Consider the following 18,912-nt stretch of genomic DNA (forward strand, 5'->3'; position numbering starts at 1 on the left):
AACATCAATCCCTACCCTCCCAAAAGGGACTTCCACCACTGGGAGAGGCACCAAGGGTGCCACGTTCTTGGACACACTCTTGCCTGAAGTCTGCCAAGTGTGACAGCTTCTACCGTAGTTATCTATCAGACCCCATCTTGGGCCAGTAGAAGTCCTTTCCTTGGTCTTCTTAAAACCTAAGTGACCAGCCAAAGAAATCTCATGGGCTAACTGTAGAAACTGAGGTCCCACCTCCTAAGGCACTACAAGTCTTCTGTAGTCCCTGGGGTAGTCTCAATAGGCTCACTGTAAAGGAGGCCATCCTCCCAGTACAGCCTCTGCTTCCCTGGCTCTTGCCCTTCCAGCTGGGAAGCTGCCTGTTGGCGAAGTCCTTCAAGAGTAGGACACTCTTTGACCTCTGCTGGAGTTTGCCCTACAGGGGCCACCTTCTGCAAGCAAAGTCTGCAGCTCAGGATGGTTTTTAAGATTCAGATCTCAAACAGGGGCAAGGGCTTCTTCCAGCTCTGAGTCATCAGTAGCCGTTTCACCATCCTCTGGTTGAATCTCACACTCCGCCTCAGCTGCTGAAGGCATCACATGTGTGACTTGGGACTGTCCTCTCAGGGATGTCCTGGTTGTGTGCACAGGAGTGCTACTTTTCTTGTTCCCCAAGACCTTGGGTTTCCTTTGTCTCTTTCTTCTTGGACTCAGAAGTGTGCTCTTCCTGTGGACTGGGAGTTAAAGGCAAGGCATAAATTAGTTTTCAGAAATTGATTAGCAGAGTTTGCAATTACATTTTTGTTGATTAGCAAACAAACCCATTTGATTAGCAATTTTGTACTACCGTTATGCCACCAGAAGATTCTTGTACCCAAGATATAAAATAAGCAACAATACAGCCGTTTTGTTTTGTATACTGCTGAAGACAGACATTAGTGAGATAAGTCTCATCTTGCAAATTCTTTCTGTAAAATGGTGCATGTCACCACAAACCCACTTTAGTTTGGCACACTGTTGCGGCCCAGAGGCCAGCCATGCACAGTGAAACTTGTATTTGACATTTACTGCAAACAAAGTAAAATGTAAATAAAAGTTTACAACATCCCCTGCAAAGGGTACTGGCCCTTCTTAAAATCTACTCGACTATGCGAGTGGGAGAAAAGACTTTGCAAGCCCTGTATGAGTGTCTGTAAAAAGGTTAGCTGCATGAATGGACACAAATAAAGACATGATAAAAGGCTTGAAAACTGTTTGGCCAGCTCCCTCTACTGCAGGTACAAATATATAATGCAATCATAGAGCAAAGTGAGCTTTGGAGGCCAACTACAGTGTACAGTTTTGCAGTAGGTCTGTAGATGTACAGACTGGATGAAATTATTGATTGCTACTTTAAGTAAATATCAAGTTATCCTTGTGTATTCATTATGTAAAAGACTAAGCACAGTGAATGGCATAGCAGGATGAGAACTGGGCAAAGTAAGCAGAATATTGTAGTTTGCAGCCATCTCACTTTCAGGGTAGTGGGTATAAACCAACATAGTAAGATAGAATTTCAAGGAGTATGGGATCAGTACCAGTTGCAAGCTTATGTAACCAGCCGGCCACAGGACTAGGTTTGCCATAAAAGCATGTGGCCGCATGGTCATGTACATTTTCAAAAATGTGCACTCGTCAGTATGATGCATCTTCCCCAACAAAATGAAATCTAGTTGACACTGAGATTTAGATACACTTCACTGTAAAGCATGGAGACAATGCAGTGTTTTACAGTAGCAATACTGTAATTATGCATTATGTAACCTATTTTTAGAAAAGGAATTGAAAGCCTTTTTAAAAAAAAATAAACACATACTGGTCTTTGACAGGCAGGTTAAAGTTAGCTTAATAACAGTATTATCTCAATTATTTCTGGTTTTCAATTATTTGAAAAATGAAAATAAAATGTACGTAGCACTCCCACACCGGCCTTTTGGCACATGGGTGAAGGGGGTGATTACTGCTGCATTCTCTCTTTATTAGTCCCTTTGAACTTGCATTGAACAGAGAAAGTAGGGTGGGGAGAGCTCTGAAGGCAAGAAAGGAATGCAGGGTAGGTTGTGTTTTCATTGAACAGGGTAACTTAAATAGCTAACTTTGCTACACAAGTCCCAATTTAATTTGAAACCCTACAGAATTGCATAGCAAATTGCTCTGCGACACTGTTTATTTTATGCCTTGAAAGGTGTCTCAGTAACTTCTCACTGAGAGTCAGTTAAAGTCTGCTCTCTGACCTTCCTAGTTTGCTCCTGCTTACTTTTGCTGGGAGGCCTGGGAGAGCTTAATACAACTCCAAGAGCTGTTAAGTCGCTCCCCAACAGGACTCTCCCAGGAGCCTAATTTTGTACACTGACAGGTATTCTTACAGTCATATTGTTGCACTGGATGAGAGCTGGTAGTATTGGAACCATCTGGATAGGGCCTCCAGCAAGTATAGTGGGGCCTTTGGGTGCCTTAGCAACATCCTTTGGTTTGAAAAAGGTTTCATCCACTACTGTAATGCTGAACCCAATGTCTATAATAGCAGATGTTTCCTGACCATTCACAAGTACAATGTCCTTGTAATATTCTTTTGTGTCCCACTACCAGTACTTGACACCTGACGTCTGCACTTACCAACTGCTGGCCATACTTTTACTTATTGTTCATTTTCTTTCTTATCCCATGTACTGCACTTTCCTCTCCTCTTCCCCCTGCACTTCTACTCCTTCCCTTTCTCATGCACTTGTGCGATCTGAATGACACCTGGCCTAGTAGGATCATTGTCTATCTTCCGTCTGTTCCCCCTCCCTTGCCTCGTCGCGCCTTGAAACACTTGTGTATATGAGTGTTATATAAATGCCATATCATATCATTATCTGAAATAGAGTTATACATATCTACTTTCTGCTGTTCCCACAGACCCAGGGACACTAACGAAACACTGGCAGAGACTCCAATGGGGTTTTCAGCCAATAGATTAAAGTTTCCACTTGCCATATGAACTTCTCCCTCTGGGATAAAGGCTAAGGAGGCGGTGTGGACCCCTGAAGGTTTACCCTTGCATCTAGGATCCCCTTTCACATGGTCAGTTGACCCACAAGCATAAAATTTCCCAAATGTTTTGTCAAATTGGGGCTTCTGCTGACCTCCCTCTGGTTTAGCACCAGAGGTTTCACTAGACTGACTTTGTTTCCCACGGAATTTACCCTTCTTATGTGTGGCCCTTTTTTGGATGGGAGGTTTTAGAATCCTCTGTCATTTTTATTGTGCTGCTTCCCCTTAGCCTTCTTGTGACTGGCCCCAGAATCCCTGTGAGTGGCCCTGTTGGCAACCCACAAGTCAGCAACCTTTGCCAACTTCTTGGGATCAATCTCTTTAGAGTCAGCCAAGTGCTGTCTCAGCTCAGGAGAGCAGGCGTCAAAAATAGATTCCAACAAAAATAGACTTCTCATTCCTTCAAAAGTAGTTACTCTGTAACCCTTAACCCAACCATCCAAGATTTTCAAACATTCACACACCCAGGCAGCCCAAGGGGTACCATTAGTCTTAGAGGGTCCTAAACCTCTTAAGGTACTGGGAAGGAGTTTTCCCAAATCTAGCTATCAAAGCTAGCTTCACATTTCCATACTCCAATCTTTCAAGTTCCCCCACCTCCATTACAGCATCAGTTGCAACCTGGGGGATCCTAGACAGAAGCCAGGGAATCAGCCGATTCCCTGTGTAAGCCTGAATGCAATGGTTATTTTCAAAAGCACCCAACCAATCCAAAATATCAGGTTTCACATCATACATACTCACTGCTTCTTTGGGCATGCAAGGCCTCTTTGGACTGGAAGACCTAGAGGACTCTTGGATAGGAAAGTTTTCAAGAGACAATTTCTTCGTTTCAAGAGCATGTTGCATTTCTAGTTCCCTGAGCTTGCTGTCTTAATGTTTGGTTTCGCCTGGACTTGTAATCTTTTGAACTCTAAATCAAGTCTCAATTTTCTCAAGAGACACAAATTCTGGACTCAGTGATTGACCTTGTGTGGTCCTGGTGGATACAGGTTGAGGCATAAGGGCAGGCTGGGGCATGGAGGGGCTCTCTTCCTGAAACTCCTCTTCCTCCTCTGACTCGTCTAAGACAGAGTGAGACTCTGAATTATCATCCTCATTATCACTTTCCACATTTCCTGGGTTAGTAGGTGTTACCGGCCTACTGATTATTCAACAGTCTTTTAATCAATTCATTTTCCCCCCCCTTTCCTTTCACAGGGAGATTCCTGACTTTACACATTTCCTTCAGTTGATCTACTGTTCGAATGATCAGGGCTTCCTGCCTGAAGTTATCCATGTTTGGCATGTTACAATTGCTATTCTAGTGGGGCTTAGCCTTGTGAAGGTTTTTAGTTGAACAAAAAGCACAGCAAATTCTCAATGTAACAACTCTACAATAGTTCCTCACCGCTTGCCACCAGTGTTAGGTAAGGATTTTTAGTAGCACCCTTAGGGTGCACTACAACAACCTCAGCCTCCTACCAATAGGGACCCAACCTTTGGTATAACTCTGAACTACACAGGTTGGTAGTGTGGCCTAGCAGCCAGGCTTATCTCAAGAGGTGTCATGTGAGCAGTAGTGGAGTTGCAGAGATTCACAGCGACAATTTACCAATCAGTTAAACAAGCCTTCTTTAAAAGGAAGCAATAAGTACACACTCTTAGGTTTTTCAGTAAAGACCCATTGGCGGATGGCACACAGACACTTACTGGACATTAATATATTACTGTTGCATTCAGAGTAGGCTTTGAGAGTGTCAAAAGAAAAAGTTATAAGAACAAACAAGGGATCACAAATATTCCTTAAGCAGGCAAATACTTTTGAAACCCCCCCCCGTCCACCAATGAGCCCCAATGTATAAACAGAGAGAAGACTCATTTCAGGGAATCAAGCTAAGCCAAGGTCCATGGCCAAAGGTCTATGTAGCTGAGACCCTTCTTGAAGGTGAGTGAAAGTCTTTGCACAATGTTTTTAGAATTCTTTAGTGAAAAAGGTGAATCAAATCTAGGGCCACAAGCCAGGAGACTTATGAATTAGAAGCAAATATACACAGAGGGGTAAGTTCTCTCAGACTTTACAGTACCTTAAGATTGAAGCAAAATGCAGCAGATGACTTCTGTTCCTGTGCATCTCTGCAGATCCTGTTGGTCCTGGGCCTCAGTCGTGGGAACAAGAGGGAGGACGTCTGGGGACTCCTGCACTACAACGGGACGGTCACAGATGGCAACCGACAAACAAGTGGCACTTGGTGTTTCAGCTCCTCGCGTCTACCGCAATCAGCACCAACATGGTTCTTGGTTGTCGAGATGGGCCTTCCTTGCATTTGGGGTTCCCCCACTCTGCTGAGGGGGTTCAGGCTCGGTCCTGCTTCCTGGGAGTCCGGAGGCTCTTCCTGGAGCTCTTGGCCAACTTAAAAGCAACGCACACAAACTGGTGGTCCTCTCCCTGGCTTTTCGGTTCCAGCAGCGAATTGAAATTCAACCAGCTCCGAGAAGGATGCCCAGGGGGCTTAGTCTGGAGTAAATTGGTCCCACTAACTCAAGGGGAGAAGTCGTCTTTGCAGGGCTTCTCGGTCAATAAGAATTATGGAGTCCAGGAGTTGCAGCAGGCGTCCTCTTCAAGTTCTTCGGATTCCTTCATCCAGTGGTCGACTCTGCCTTTCAAGCCAAAAAGCCTCGCCTTTTATGCAGGTGTCTCCCATTAATTCCAGCCTGGCTGTCAGTCACCCAGCAGGGTGGCTGTCCTTGCCGCACAGCCAGCCGATCACTCACCTTGGAGTGCATTCCTGACTCCTAGGAGACTAAGCCCTTTGAGTTTGGGCAACTCCCTCACTTACTGCCCCTACCAGACATACTGGAGCCAGAGGCAGGTTTCACTCGTGAAGCCCGCCAAAGACAAAATGAAAAAGGGACCAAACCTGGTTTGGCGCGCAGAGTAAATCTGAAGAAGGACCTAACAACAAAAAAGAAGACCGGGTATTTCGACAAAAATGGCACCCAAGGGAAGGGTACTTTAATGCAGCTGCGAACGCAGCCTGTGGTAAAAACACAACACTGTAGAAAAAAGTAACCACTGCCACCAGCCATTAATTGTGTAAAGGGTAACATAACATATGTTACATGAGAAGCTAGACAAAGGGGCTACTAAGTATCCCCTCCATAGCTTATGGTAAAATAGTGTGTGCTGGTGTAGAGTGTTATAATGTAAGTAAAGTCAATTTCACTTTACTGCTCTTGGAAACAGTAGTAGTCCAAGAGAAAGGTATTTAAACCTTGGGAAATCTGAAAGACTCCCTGTGTCACTGCACTAAAGATGCTGTTTGACACAATGTAAAAAGATGCCTATGGAGTTTGTCAGACTCCAAAAACCAAAAGAAACAGGGTTTAAATCACATTTACAATACATGAGAGAGTGGGGAAAAAGGTCTCACTCTCACCAGGTTAAAATTAAAAAGTCCTAGAGTCCATCAAAAGTGCTGGGGGTCTCTAAGGTAGAGAGGAATTAGCACATTTCTGAGAATTCTCCTAACACTAGTTTGACTGGTGAAGAAAACACAGGACTTGCGAATACTGTAAAGTGGAAAACGACAGAATGAGACAGAGAAAATGAAGAGCTGAAAATGACAAAACTTGCAGGCCGTAGGCAAGGGTACAATTGAGGATGGTTTAAAAGCAATGGAAGGAGGAAGCATGAAACACTTTTGTACGAACGCAATACAAATAAAATATATCAAGGGGGTTAGTAGAAGCAGGGAAAAATATTCTATTTTTCACAAGTTTAAGTGAAGGTAGCGAGTAATCATCCAAGCTTGGATCACAAGGAGACATGAGGAAACGGTAGATTGGAGCGTAGGTGTGAAGGCAGAAAAGCATAGAAAAATACTCTTGAAAACCAGCTAGGAATGTCAATATCTACATTCAGATGACGAGCCTTCTAATAAAAAAATATTACGATTGAAGGAACATAAACCACAGCTTTGCTCAATTCGATGACAAGGTTCACTCATCTATCTACACTGTATAGAACCTTAATCAATGCCTGAATACTCAGCAGTAACTATTTTGTGAGAAACTCTGGATGCAGAAAACATGTCAGTTTTGGACCATTTCACTGAAATAGTTCTATACACCAATTGTCTCAGTGAAAAAATGTTTTCACCCCTCTCCTGTCCTGTAAATAATTTCTGATTATTTACTTAATTCAACAGATTAAAGTCTGAATTTGGTGGGGGTAACAATATGCTACTCCTAGGACAAGCCTATGCACACCAAACCTAGTACGATAGTAATTTAGTGCAGGATATAAGCATAGTAACATAACAGGTGTCCTCTGATCAGTTGCACTAAGCATTTTAAATGGGAATACTGGCAACCTTCACAAGACCTCGCACACGGACTGATCATTAGGTCCGGTCAGTTGGTGCTCTGGGAACATGGAATTCACAGATTTACAGTTATACTGTCATCATTTAGAGCGAATGCCCTCCTTTCCTCCAACAGAGAAGATAGAGAATATATGCGCCGGTTCAGACTGGCTTGGAGCAGAGGTGAAAGCGGGCAGGAACTAAAGGGTACGAAATTCCCTTACTTTCTGGGTAAGTTAGTCATCGTTCCTTTACTTCATTCGACCGAAGCAACGTTCCAGGATGGCATTGAAGAATATTTATTTAGATTCTCCTGTACTGTAGATTTGAACCGGGGCCATGATGGTAACACTCCAATGTCACACCATGATGCGCTATCTTGCAGGTGCTGGGTTGCTCTTGCTCATTCATATAGACTACCTCTGGGAGAAACACTCATTGGCAAGCAGTCACAAGGTCCTGCTCGGCAGTGATCTGTTTCTTCTGCAATTAATCATGGATTGCTGCAGACATTGTCTGTACAGATAATAGGTCGCTGGGTGTGGCAACAGATCTAGGAGTGTCCCTTAAGAGGTGGGAATGGTGGGCGATTCGAAGGGGTAGGCTGTTTAAAGCTGCATACTTTGGGGGGACAATGACCAACTAATGGTGGTAATTTAAATGCATTTTCTCCCCTTGTGTTTTTGTAAAAGGAAGGCATGTTTTTTTTAATTGTGTGGGGTTGAAAATGGGGCCATGGTGAGCGCTGGGGTGGTACTGATGGGTGGGGAGTGAGTACAATGGGGCAGCCGGTGCAGGGGGAACATAGCACCACCATTTTTTGTACACTTCGACCACAGGCTTGGAGCAATGTGCCTCTCGTTCCAACCTAGGAGAGCTAGGTTAGCTTCACATTACTGGCTCATGTGTCCCAGCAGATATTGTAATGCAACAAAATATGGCCAATACCATTGTTTCAACCAACAAGAACTTTGGACTACAAAATGATATACAACTATATAAAAGAAGAAGCCCTGAACACCCAGCTCAAACCGTTTAACCTAGGAACGTTACATTTGGAAGGTACATTGTTTTCATGATGTATGCCCCCACTAAGGAAGGATTCTTCTTCAAAAACACATGTTTACCATTTCCCAAAATTCAAGTTAATGGAGGTAGAAAAGGGGGTGTTTTTTTGTTTTAAGGATACCCATCTCTCACAAACAGAAGATGTTAGAAAAGTAAAAAAAGTAAAAATTGACATTTTAAATATCAATTATAAAGTATGTTTACTTGCCAAATGCTTCCAACGTCAGTAGTTCTCAAGATATGGATATCACTAAAAAAATTGATACTTTTTTCACATACGACAGTTGAGTCATAATATAATCACAATGTTATAATATACTATTACAATGTAATATTACAATTGTACAAATAATATTTTTAATGTGCCGGATGGACACCCTGCCCACAACTTAGCCGATTGGTGCCCATTTATAAGAAACACTGAGAACAAAAATGAAAAAAGTAATGTCATTGAGTGTGCAACCCAAATGGGCACACACGCGAGGGCACACGTCGTTGCGGGTAGTCACGTTTTTTGCTATTTTTTAAAATCCGAGGATTAATATTTTGGAGCTTCGTTGGTCTGTTCCTAGATACGGTTGATTTCTTAGTTCATTTCAATTATTGTTTGTTTCTTCGTTTTAAATTATCTTTAAGATGCTCTCCTCAGAAATGTGATTGAGGCTACAGTGCTAACCGGTTCTTACCAGGAGAGTCCGTGTTACCACAAACACCTCTCTTATACCTTCAGAATATCTGTTTGAATTCAAAAGGCTTCAATTCCCCTTAAAGGTTTGTTTCGCCATGACCATCAACAAATCTCAGGGGCAGACATTAACGTAGCAGGGATTGACCTAAGGGAAGACTGCTTCTCACATGGGCAGTTTTACGTGGCCTGTTCCAGAGTGAGCTCACCTAACTCTCTGGTAATCCTAGCACCTGATGGGAGAACCACGAATGAAGTTTACAAAGAAGTACTCACATTTTTTTTTGTAGGTTGCAGATGCCAAATAAGTAATTTTCATTTTGCCTCGTCTGTAATTACAGCACAAAAACATTTCTGGACGCGCATCAATGGAACTAGCTTTGTTTTGTAGCCAATATGCCCTGACTAACGTCTGCAATAAAAATTGCTTATTACCTTAAGACATCAACCTATCAATTATATTTCGTACAGTTTGAACCCAAAAAGAAAAGAAAAAAAACACAAACACTCATGCATCTTTTAAAGACAATTGTACCAAATACCAAAATGCATGCAAGCGCTGCCGCGGGCAACAGCTAGTATATACTAATAGACAAATGGTTGTGCCCAAAAAAATATATACACTGGGCTTCCATTTCCCTTTCAAAACCACCTTAACATACACCACATCAGGTGAACTTATGTTGCTGGTATATGCAGGTAGGTTTTCCCACTAGAAGGCAATGAACGTGCTGACATTGTGATTGTTGTGACCAACACCCCTCCTGGGCTCGGGTGAAAGTCATGTAGAGTATGACACGTGGGAGATGTGTCAGGCTTCCCGTTTGGCAGTCAGTTACCACCATGTCTCCTGCATCCAGCACATTCTTTAGTGCGGCGCCAGTGCTGTGTACAAGGCAGTGGGTCTGCCCAGCACAGCCCTCCACCACCAAGGCCCTGAACCAGTGGGCCCCTTAACAACTGGGGATGAGAATGGGATCCTGCGCCCTACCAATCCCAAGGGGCTTGACTGGCCCCTGCTGTGCTAACAACATGGCCAAGCTCGCTTCTGGAGGAGCTCGAGCAGCATAGGGCACACTGCCTGACCCTGCCGCGAAGCGGGCCAACAGCATTTATGAAGCCATAGCACGCCGCACACAAAAGGCCAAGATGGTGGCCCGGAGCTTGCCAGCGGGGTTGAGGAAGTCGCGGTAAGCACAGAACAAGAGGACAAGATGGTGGCGGTAATGAGGGACATAGCCGGTACCTGCCATGCGACTGACATGCTAAAGTGTGCCAACGGTATTGGCAAAGCCGTGGTGTGCAAGGCATGAAAGGCTAAGAGGATGGCCACAACATGGGGCATGGCCTCCCCGCAGCCCCTACATACAATGGTCCTGCCGGCCTCCCCGGCGTGCATAAAAGAAAAGAAAAAAAAAAGATATATAAGGGCCATTCTCCTGCCTGGGGGAGACTGACTAGTGTGGAGCCCGGACCGCTGCCTGCGATGGCTCCTGCCTCATGGAGCCTTACGGTTGTGAACGCCACCCTCGCCCAACCCCTGCACCCCACAAACTCTGGGGACTCCGACATAGGGGGGGAAGGAAATGGTTTGGTCGAAGCGATGCTGTGAAAGGCGGCAAGATGCTGCACTAAGTGAAGGAAAAGTCCCGCTCATGAGCGGCATCTGCAGCCACAATGAAATAATTGTTTCCCGCCGAGGACAGAACAAGCGGAGGGGCACCGACTAAGACCACCAGCGGTCCCCACTCCACCAGGCACATCCACGCCTAGTCGGCAGCTTTCCAGGAGGGAAGTGCTCATGCGGCCAGGAGCGGTAACATCACAGGCACCCTCACCCTGTTTGCCAGTCCAAGGAACAACCGTGGCCAGCGTACCCAACGGTGGACTCTCACCATAGACCATCGCGCTCCGCACAGCAGATGTGGCCCCCGGTATCCAGGTGCGGCTTTTCCTGCCAAGCCCCCCCAATAACAATGAACTAATAAAGTTTCAACCCCCGACTAATAAAGTGTGCCTGTATGTGCGTTGACCCTCAGCGCCTCATCGATTTGTCCGACATCCTGTGTGTTTTATAATCCCAATTTGTCTGGTATCCTGAGTGCATTAAAATCCCTCTCATGTGGGATGCCCTTTTGGTCAATGCCTGACCATAACATGTATATGGGCCAATCTCTGTATCAGAGTGATCGGATTGTGCATACTTGACAATGCATATTTTGTTTTCAATGTTTTGTCGTTTTATTGTATATCCCTGGCATGGGATGTTGTGACTAACGCCCCTCCTGGGCTTCGGTGAAAGTCACGTGGAGTATGACATGTGGGAGACATGTCATCATGATAATAAAAGGGCCGAGTGGCTTCCCACTCAGTAGTGACCCTGGACAGCAAACTTAACTGGAGAAGCCATATCGAGAATATTGAGAAGGCAACAGGAAAATTACAGCACTGTATCCGTTACTGAAGACCAAGTCTATGCCCCGCCGGACAAAGATCAACGTCTAAAAAGCGATCATCAGACCTACCCTTTCTAATGCTTTCGCAGCATGGATGACTTGCCAGGAGCGACGCAGGAAGAGTCTTCAGATAGACCAGAACATGGCCATGCAGATAGCATCTGGAGTTCCAAACTTCACAAGTATAGATGACCTTCACAGAGAACTGGGCATCTAGATGTTGGACAACATCTAACAGCGTAGTAAGAACTTCTGCCTATGACTGGATCAGAACCCGAACCTTCTGATCAGAAGACTCACTGCCCCCACTGCAAAACCTTTCAACCACTACCTGCGGCCCATCACAGCAAAGACCTTGTAAAACCAGCCCTACTGTGACAAGTCCACACAGACCATGAAGAATCCTAACCCACGACTACATACTCAACCCAAGAAAGTGGAGTAATCAGACTCAAGCCTCGGTATCCAATAATCACCAGCGAAGGATAAAATCTATCAGCAAGAAGAAAGAAGAGAACCGCTCTGCAATCAGTTACCACCAGGACTCCTCTTGTGGAAGAATACAACATGGAATGTTTGGCGAGTGGAATGTGGAAAGGAAGGAAGGAAGAAGACTGCAAGCTAGTGGAGATTGGATAAATCACCAGAGGAGTAGAATTGAAGGAAATCAGACGACCGTGTGAAAGTGAATCGGTACAAAGCAGGCAGAAACAACAAAAGGAGATGAGATCCAGACATCAGCTAGAGTCACTAATAACTATGACTGTCAAAAGGCCCAGAGTGTATGCTGTGAAAAGTGACAGTGTAGTGACAAAAGATGCTTCGCTCTTCCATGCAATGTTCCAGGATGAATTGGATGAAGACATGTATGAGGAAGGGAGAAATGAAGAACCTGTTGGTCTCATGTCACAGAATGACTCGAAGAGGGAACTGTTTGGAGAAAGGAGGATTGGAGAACTTGGTGATTCCCCTGTCACTTAAAGACTGTGGAATTTCTCCACCTTATGTATGTGGTAGTGGTTGCCCTCAAAGGACTATACGCCAGCCTTTACGTCTCATTGAACAAATGTAGAGGTGACCCTGCCAGGCTGATGGAAAGCGTGAACTTTCATGATAAGCAAGGGGGAGGTGTTGTGGCTAAATAGAACATGGAATGTTTGGGGAGTGGAATGTGGAAAGGAAGGGTATGGGGAGAAGGCAGTCAATGGATGGCAATAAAGAAATGTAGAAGCACAGAAGGCATTCTGTCGTTATTTGAAGATATTGGATATAAAAAAAAAAAGGAATACAACTCCTGCCACCAGAACATTCTTTAGTGCACCGCACAAGCCTGTGGGCCTGCCCAGCAGAGCCCTCCGACTCCAGGGCCTCGGACCACCGGCAGGGGTGATCATCTTGAAACGAGCAACGTGCATCTTCAGACGGCCAGACTGTAAGCCACCGGTAAATTGAAGTTTCACTTAGCTGTACCTCTCTTGTCCGGTGTAGAACAATTCCGCCTCAAATATATACAAATTAAACTGGGGCAACACGTTAAACCAACGTTTATCTCCAAAAACACGTCGTCCTGTACGAAAAGGGTAACATGCACTTCTTATTTCAAAGGAGACTGCAACAGAACACTTAAAAACAACTGCTTCTTTTTCAAGCAATTGCCCACAATCAGTACGCCATCATGCTGTTTCCACTTCACCCCTTTAATTCACTCACCACTGAAGCCATTCGTTCAACTTTACACTGGGGGCCTCAAACGAAAGATGGGGGCGTAGATTACGTAATGCGTCACCCGTTGCAAACTATTAAGCGCTCAAACAGCTCCAAAGTAGTGCCTGGTTCCCATTCGAGAAAAGGACCCTATCCACGCGTCCTCCCGTGTTCGTCACGTGAGAGAACGCACGTTACGTTCTCAAACGTAGGTTGAAGTCAGCTTGTGAGATAGTGACGTCATGTGGCAGGAAAGTGTACCACGTCCACTGCCAGCTGCTGCTGACTTCTGGAATCATATCTAGAACGGTGAACTGATAACACAGGAAGCGCCGGAGCCTTTTCTCTCTCTGAAACATAAGGGCGTACGAAGTCGGCTGGAAATTATATTTCCGCTTTCTGTTATATTTAGGTCAAGACGTTGAGGCTGCATTAAAATCCTTGCCAGCAGCGAAGGAAGTATGAACCAACGCGAGTGTAGTGAGCAACATGGTGCCATGCAGGGAAGGCGTCAGGGCCTCTCAAATGTTTCAGTGGAAATGGACCGGGTAGCCCCCCAACAACTGCTCCCTTCTTGGGAGTTCCACACGGCTACATAATTAATGACATTAAATGTGCCGGTTGCCGTGCGCAGGTTACATGCTCGCTTTGCTGGCTGCTATCAACTTAATTCAAGACTTTAAATGTGCGCTTTGCTGTGTGCACGGTACGGGCTGCCTTTGCTGGCTCATAGCAGCCTTATTATCAACTTCTTGCCCTTTACTTCTATTTTGCATAGCTCTCAATTCACGCTTTAGGCGAGTGTCACCCGCCATAGATAGAAGGAATGTATTCACCTGCCAACTTGCCGAGGCGTAGACAGGGAGGCCTGAGCGGGCAAGGCCCATCCAAAATCTGTAAATGCCCATTCAAGAGCTTTGTGGAGACATTTACAGATGTTAAAGTCACTGCAGTGCGCCCGAACTACATTAGCTTCAAACCCCACTTGTTAGACAGTCCTGGCTACTCCTACAAGCCCCTGCCCATCCATTTGTTTTAAGCAACTCTCACCCACCCAAAACAAAATTCTCCTTTTTCGATCCCTCTCTGGGGAATTAAAGATTTCAGCGGTATGATTTCGTCTATGTTAGCATCCTGCTGAAACATAGCATTTACTAGATTTTCAGCTGACATTTAGTGTTTTAGCTGCCTGCCCGTGATAATGTATAGTGATAAACATCCTTGCTGCATTCCTTTGCATCCATTAATTAAGCACCTGTTTTCCGAACTGTAGGCAACTGGGCCACAAATATATTGAAATTGCCCCGTGAGCCAAGACAAATCATCAGCCGGCCTTGCTACCAGGTGTTTGTGAACATCAGTATCGGTCAATAAAATACCTGGCGTTCCACCTTTTTCTGCTGCCACATATGAGTTAAATGTACTCTAGTGATGTGCTTATTATTTATGCTTTGTGTGGGTGTGTTTTCCATGGCCTCATTCCTCTGGTGCTGCGGTGGTCGTGTAATTTTCTTTCATGGTCCGCGTGTTGGACGCATGCCCCAGAGCGGGGCGAGCATACTATGTGGGACTTCTTGTCCCATTCTTTGTCTAGTGGGCATTGTCTCTCATTCATTTCAGAGACAGATACTTTGTTGCCTGCATCTGCAGAGTAACGCAACTCATGCTTTAGGTTAATATGTATACCTGTATAGTATCGTTATCCTGGGTATGGGTATGGACCCCGTTAGTCCTGTTGAGAGGCCTTTAGGGGTCACATAAGCACAATTTGAGGAGCTATCCGCACTCCATAACCTCTCATCTTGGTGCTGTTCAGTCACTCTCCTCTACTGTGATTTCTAACATAACAAAACTAACGAAAGATAATGTGGGTGAACCTTTAAAAAAAGGGAGGATTATGTTTTGACATTATCTCTGGATTGTGAGGAGCAGTTTTGGTTGGCTGAGAAGGATGTCCGTACTGGAGGAGTCCTTTGTTGCAGCACCTATTAAAAAGCTGTCTTGGACAATCTCGCAATGCAAGTCCTCTGGAGGTGCAAAGGGGGAAAAGATTGTGTGTGCGCCTCACCATAAAAGACACTTTTTGATGATGGGCAAGACTTCCACTCGTGAAGATAGTGCTTCTGTAAAAAACTAATTGGGATCTGAATGCTCCAGACAGTCTACCTTTCAGAAGCCCACAGTTACCGCTGTATTAGACCCACAATGGATCTCTTGTGACTACATAAGGCAGTTACTACCTAAAAGGCTTAGACAGGGCTCTAAAGTTGTGTCAAGACATTGGAGATCATTATGGGGTCATTACGAGTTGGGCAGTATCCCGGCGGAAAATCTGCCGGAAGGCCATTGAATGCAATTACCGTTACCACCACTTGGTCTGGCGGTATTGCCCCCAGATTAGTGGTGGTGGAAGTCCACAATTCATTGGAGTCCATTGAACTCAATGGGGCATTTTTGGTGCAATTACTGCAGTGGTAATTCCGCCACAGTAATTGCGCCGAAAATTGGTGGAAAGTCAGCGGATTTACCTCCAGCTCCTGGCTATGTTGCAGTTTGGGTCCAACTCGTGATGAGACCCGTTTCAGGGCACTTTTCAAAGATATTTGATTATGCAGAGAAGGCCATGGGTAGTAGAGGTAGGGAGGACACCGTCCGTGTCCAAGAACAGGCTGTGAGAGCAATTTGTTTTTTGTGCAGTGCCAATAAGGTTATCTTTGCTGTACCCACATAGAAGGTTCTTGTGACACTAGATTCCACATTGGTGGATTGAGCATCTAAGGACTGGGGCTGAAGCAGGCTCTCGCTTGTTCAGAGAAAGAGAGGCTTTGGGGGTTGTGTTTTTGGGAGGCCCGGAAAAGGAAGGAGTCGTTTGGCTGGCAGGCAGTTCATTTAAAGAATCCCTCCAGACAGAGGTGCCCTATCCAATAGCCGCAAGATGACTTCCAGTCCACTACATTTTTCACTCAATGTGGCAGACGACTAGGGGCCAGAACCAGGAACAACAAGGCTTTACAAGGGGAAGAGGTATCATAGAGGTAAGACTCTTCCCCTCCTATGGAGTTTTTTTTCCAGGGAAATAAAAAAAGGCAGTTTCTCTGGGTTTTTCAATTTTCATTACAACACCACACACAACCCATCAGTTCATCAGACCAGTCAAGGGTTTTGCATTCTGTTTTACAAGGAACCTATTCAGCCCTCTCTTGCTGCTCTTGTTTTTCCCCCAGAAAGTGCCCTTCTACTGCATGCGATTCTAGTCTTCATGAAGGGAGCCATCAGTCGGGTCCCAATGGGCCATCCCAGGGTGGTGATGAAGAAGTTTGAAGGGTGAGGTATGTAACCAGTCTCAGAGAATTCAGCGTCCTCCTTCAGTGCAGCCATTTCAAGATAAGTCATTCATCTGTTGAAGGACACCCTACTTCCAAGATACTGGTTTGCAAGGTGACCTCAAAGATGCATATTTGACCTTCCTAGTCACGGCCCCCATTAAAATTACCTGCAGTTTCTTTTAGATAACAGGAAGTGTGTGCTTGTCACTCTCGCCATCAGTCTATCATCTTGCCCCTTGGTCCTTTACTAATGTTATGAAACCAGTGGTGACAGCCTTGAGGGCATGGGGGTTTATTTCATTATTGGCATATACAATATTCTTTTAATGTTCTCATCCAGGACCACGGCAGCACATCACCTTTCTTCTTCAAGACTTGCATTTGGTCATAAACCGAAAGAAATTCCACATAGGACTGTGTTGGAGAATAGATTTTATGGGTTTTCAAATAGACACCTTACAAGTTTCTCTCTCAACTTACAAGCCTCTTCTATCTCGTCCAATCAAGAAGGAGATCAAAATAGTTTCAGCGGTTCGGATAATATCTTTGAGATCACTATCTCGTATTGTGGGACTATTGTCCACATTGGTTCATGCAATTCTCTGGGCCCTTCAGAGACTGAAAGCTCTTCACCTGAGGAAAGGTCACAGTTATTTAGACGAGATCGATCTTAATACGGAAGTCAGGATGGAATTATTGTGGTGGTTAGATCGCATGCAAGCCTGGAATCATCCTTTTAATATGTTGTTTCCTCAAAGGTGTGATGTGACAGGACTTCTATGCTATGCAGAATTGCTATGCTATGTTATGCTTGATTGTTATGCTATGATATGCTATGGTATACTACATTGGGCTTTCTCTAATATATTTAGGCCTCAGACCTTCCCTCTGCACGCAGCACCCAAGACAGGCCCAAACTCCTTCTAGGGCAGAGGACACGCCAGACCTTCTCTTCCACTTATTCTCCGCAAGTATAGCATTAGCCCCATGTATGGGAGATAACAGTATGGTTTCTGCGAATGCCGCTTATCTATAATACAACACAATGTCCCCACAAGGCTGCGTCGCAAGGTCACAAGTGAGATGTCATCAGTTGTGGCCAAATGTCTGCAATATTGTGCCAAGTAACACCCCCCCATTAGGAAAGTACTGTAACATATTAGTGTTTGCCTATGATATGCGATATACCCAGCACTCTAGAGTTGGGCCCCAGAGAACTCTGTCTGCCAACTTCCTGAACACTTGTCCTACTGTGTTTTCTGTTGATCAACTGATCACTCTGTATGCTGTGTATTTGCTATATAATACAAGAAGCTTGATTTACCACCAGTCTGTGTCTGACCTCCTTATTTGCTGCAAAATGAGGTGGCTGGGGCAGCGGCGGGCCCTTGAAAAGGGCCTTATCTTGCCCATCACAGAAATGGTGCCGCGATCTCTGGCCAGGACTGCACAGGAGTTTTTCTGGGGGGCTGCTATCTACCACTACCGCAGGCCGGCTACATCAGATCCTCATCGTACCAGAGGGTGCTGTTAAGAGCATGGCATACCTGTTATCTGCGAAGTTGCCAAACTCAGCGGTGTGGTTGAGAAGTGGCCCACGGGAAATCTCTGTCACAGCGCACAGCCGTGGACCTGTATGATTCCCCTCAGACTGAGTGGTAAATACAACCTTCAGCTTATGTTCTGTCACTATATTTATTTATTTGTATTTTTAAAGTGCTCACACAGCCCGGGGGCGTCAAGGTACTGTAACAGGAGTATGTCTTAGTTGCGTATTTATAACGCGCTTAATACCCAGAGTTTCTGTGTGACCTGTGTTGCTTCGTGTCGTCTTGTTTCCAAGGCGAGCACGTTGCCATTGAGCTATCCTCCCGGGACTGTGTTTTTCTAGGCACTGCACATTATTTTGACTAAAGTTGATTTTCCATGTGTATATGCTCTCTCTCCCTACACATCCTTGTGTTTTATGTTTTGTATTTGTACGTAATAGAGTAGATAGCTGCGCGGCAGAGAGTTTCAGCTCTGCCAAGAGCATTCATCGTGTTTGTCTACGCTCTCTCTGTTTTGGCTTCTAGGTGCTAGTTACTGGTTTTGGTGTAGAGCTCAAATTGAATCACCAACAAATTAATGCTGCAAGCTATTTTGCGTGTAACAAGGTATTCATTTAAAAAAAAGATTTGGGCCATCTGCTGCGAGATCCTTAGGATAATAAGTCAGTGTACAGTTTGTGGCAATCAAATAGAGAAACGTATAGCTGTCCCATATTGTGCAGTCCC

The 18,912-nt window shown here is 45.0% G+C and overlaps 1 protein-coding gene across 1 annotated transcript in view; it reads right to left on the reverse strand.

The window, feature by feature from the left end:
* The window catches only part of NXT2 (nuclear transport factor 2 like export factor 2), a 143,044-nt gene extending 129,574 nt beyond the window's left edge, over positions 1 to 13,470 (reverse strand). The window contains exon 1 of the mRNA XM_069612623.1: positions 13,317 to 13,470. Coding sequence (XP_069468724.1) covers positions 13,317 to 13,328 — 12 coding nt within the window. The 5' untranslated portion in view covers positions 13,329 to 13,470. The remainder of the gene's footprint in view (positions 1 to 13,316) is intronic.
* Between the last annotated feature and the right edge of the window lie 5,442 nt (positions 13,471 to 18,912).

The sequence above is a fragment of the Ambystoma mexicanum genome, chromosome 5p (assembly GCF_040938575.1).
Source record: "Ambystoma mexicanum isolate Mex_15411 chromosome 5p, UKY_AmexF1_1, whole genome shotgun sequence".
Lineage (NCBI taxonomy): Eukaryota > Metazoa > Chordata > Amphibia > Caudata > Ambystomatidae > Ambystoma > Ambystoma mexicanum.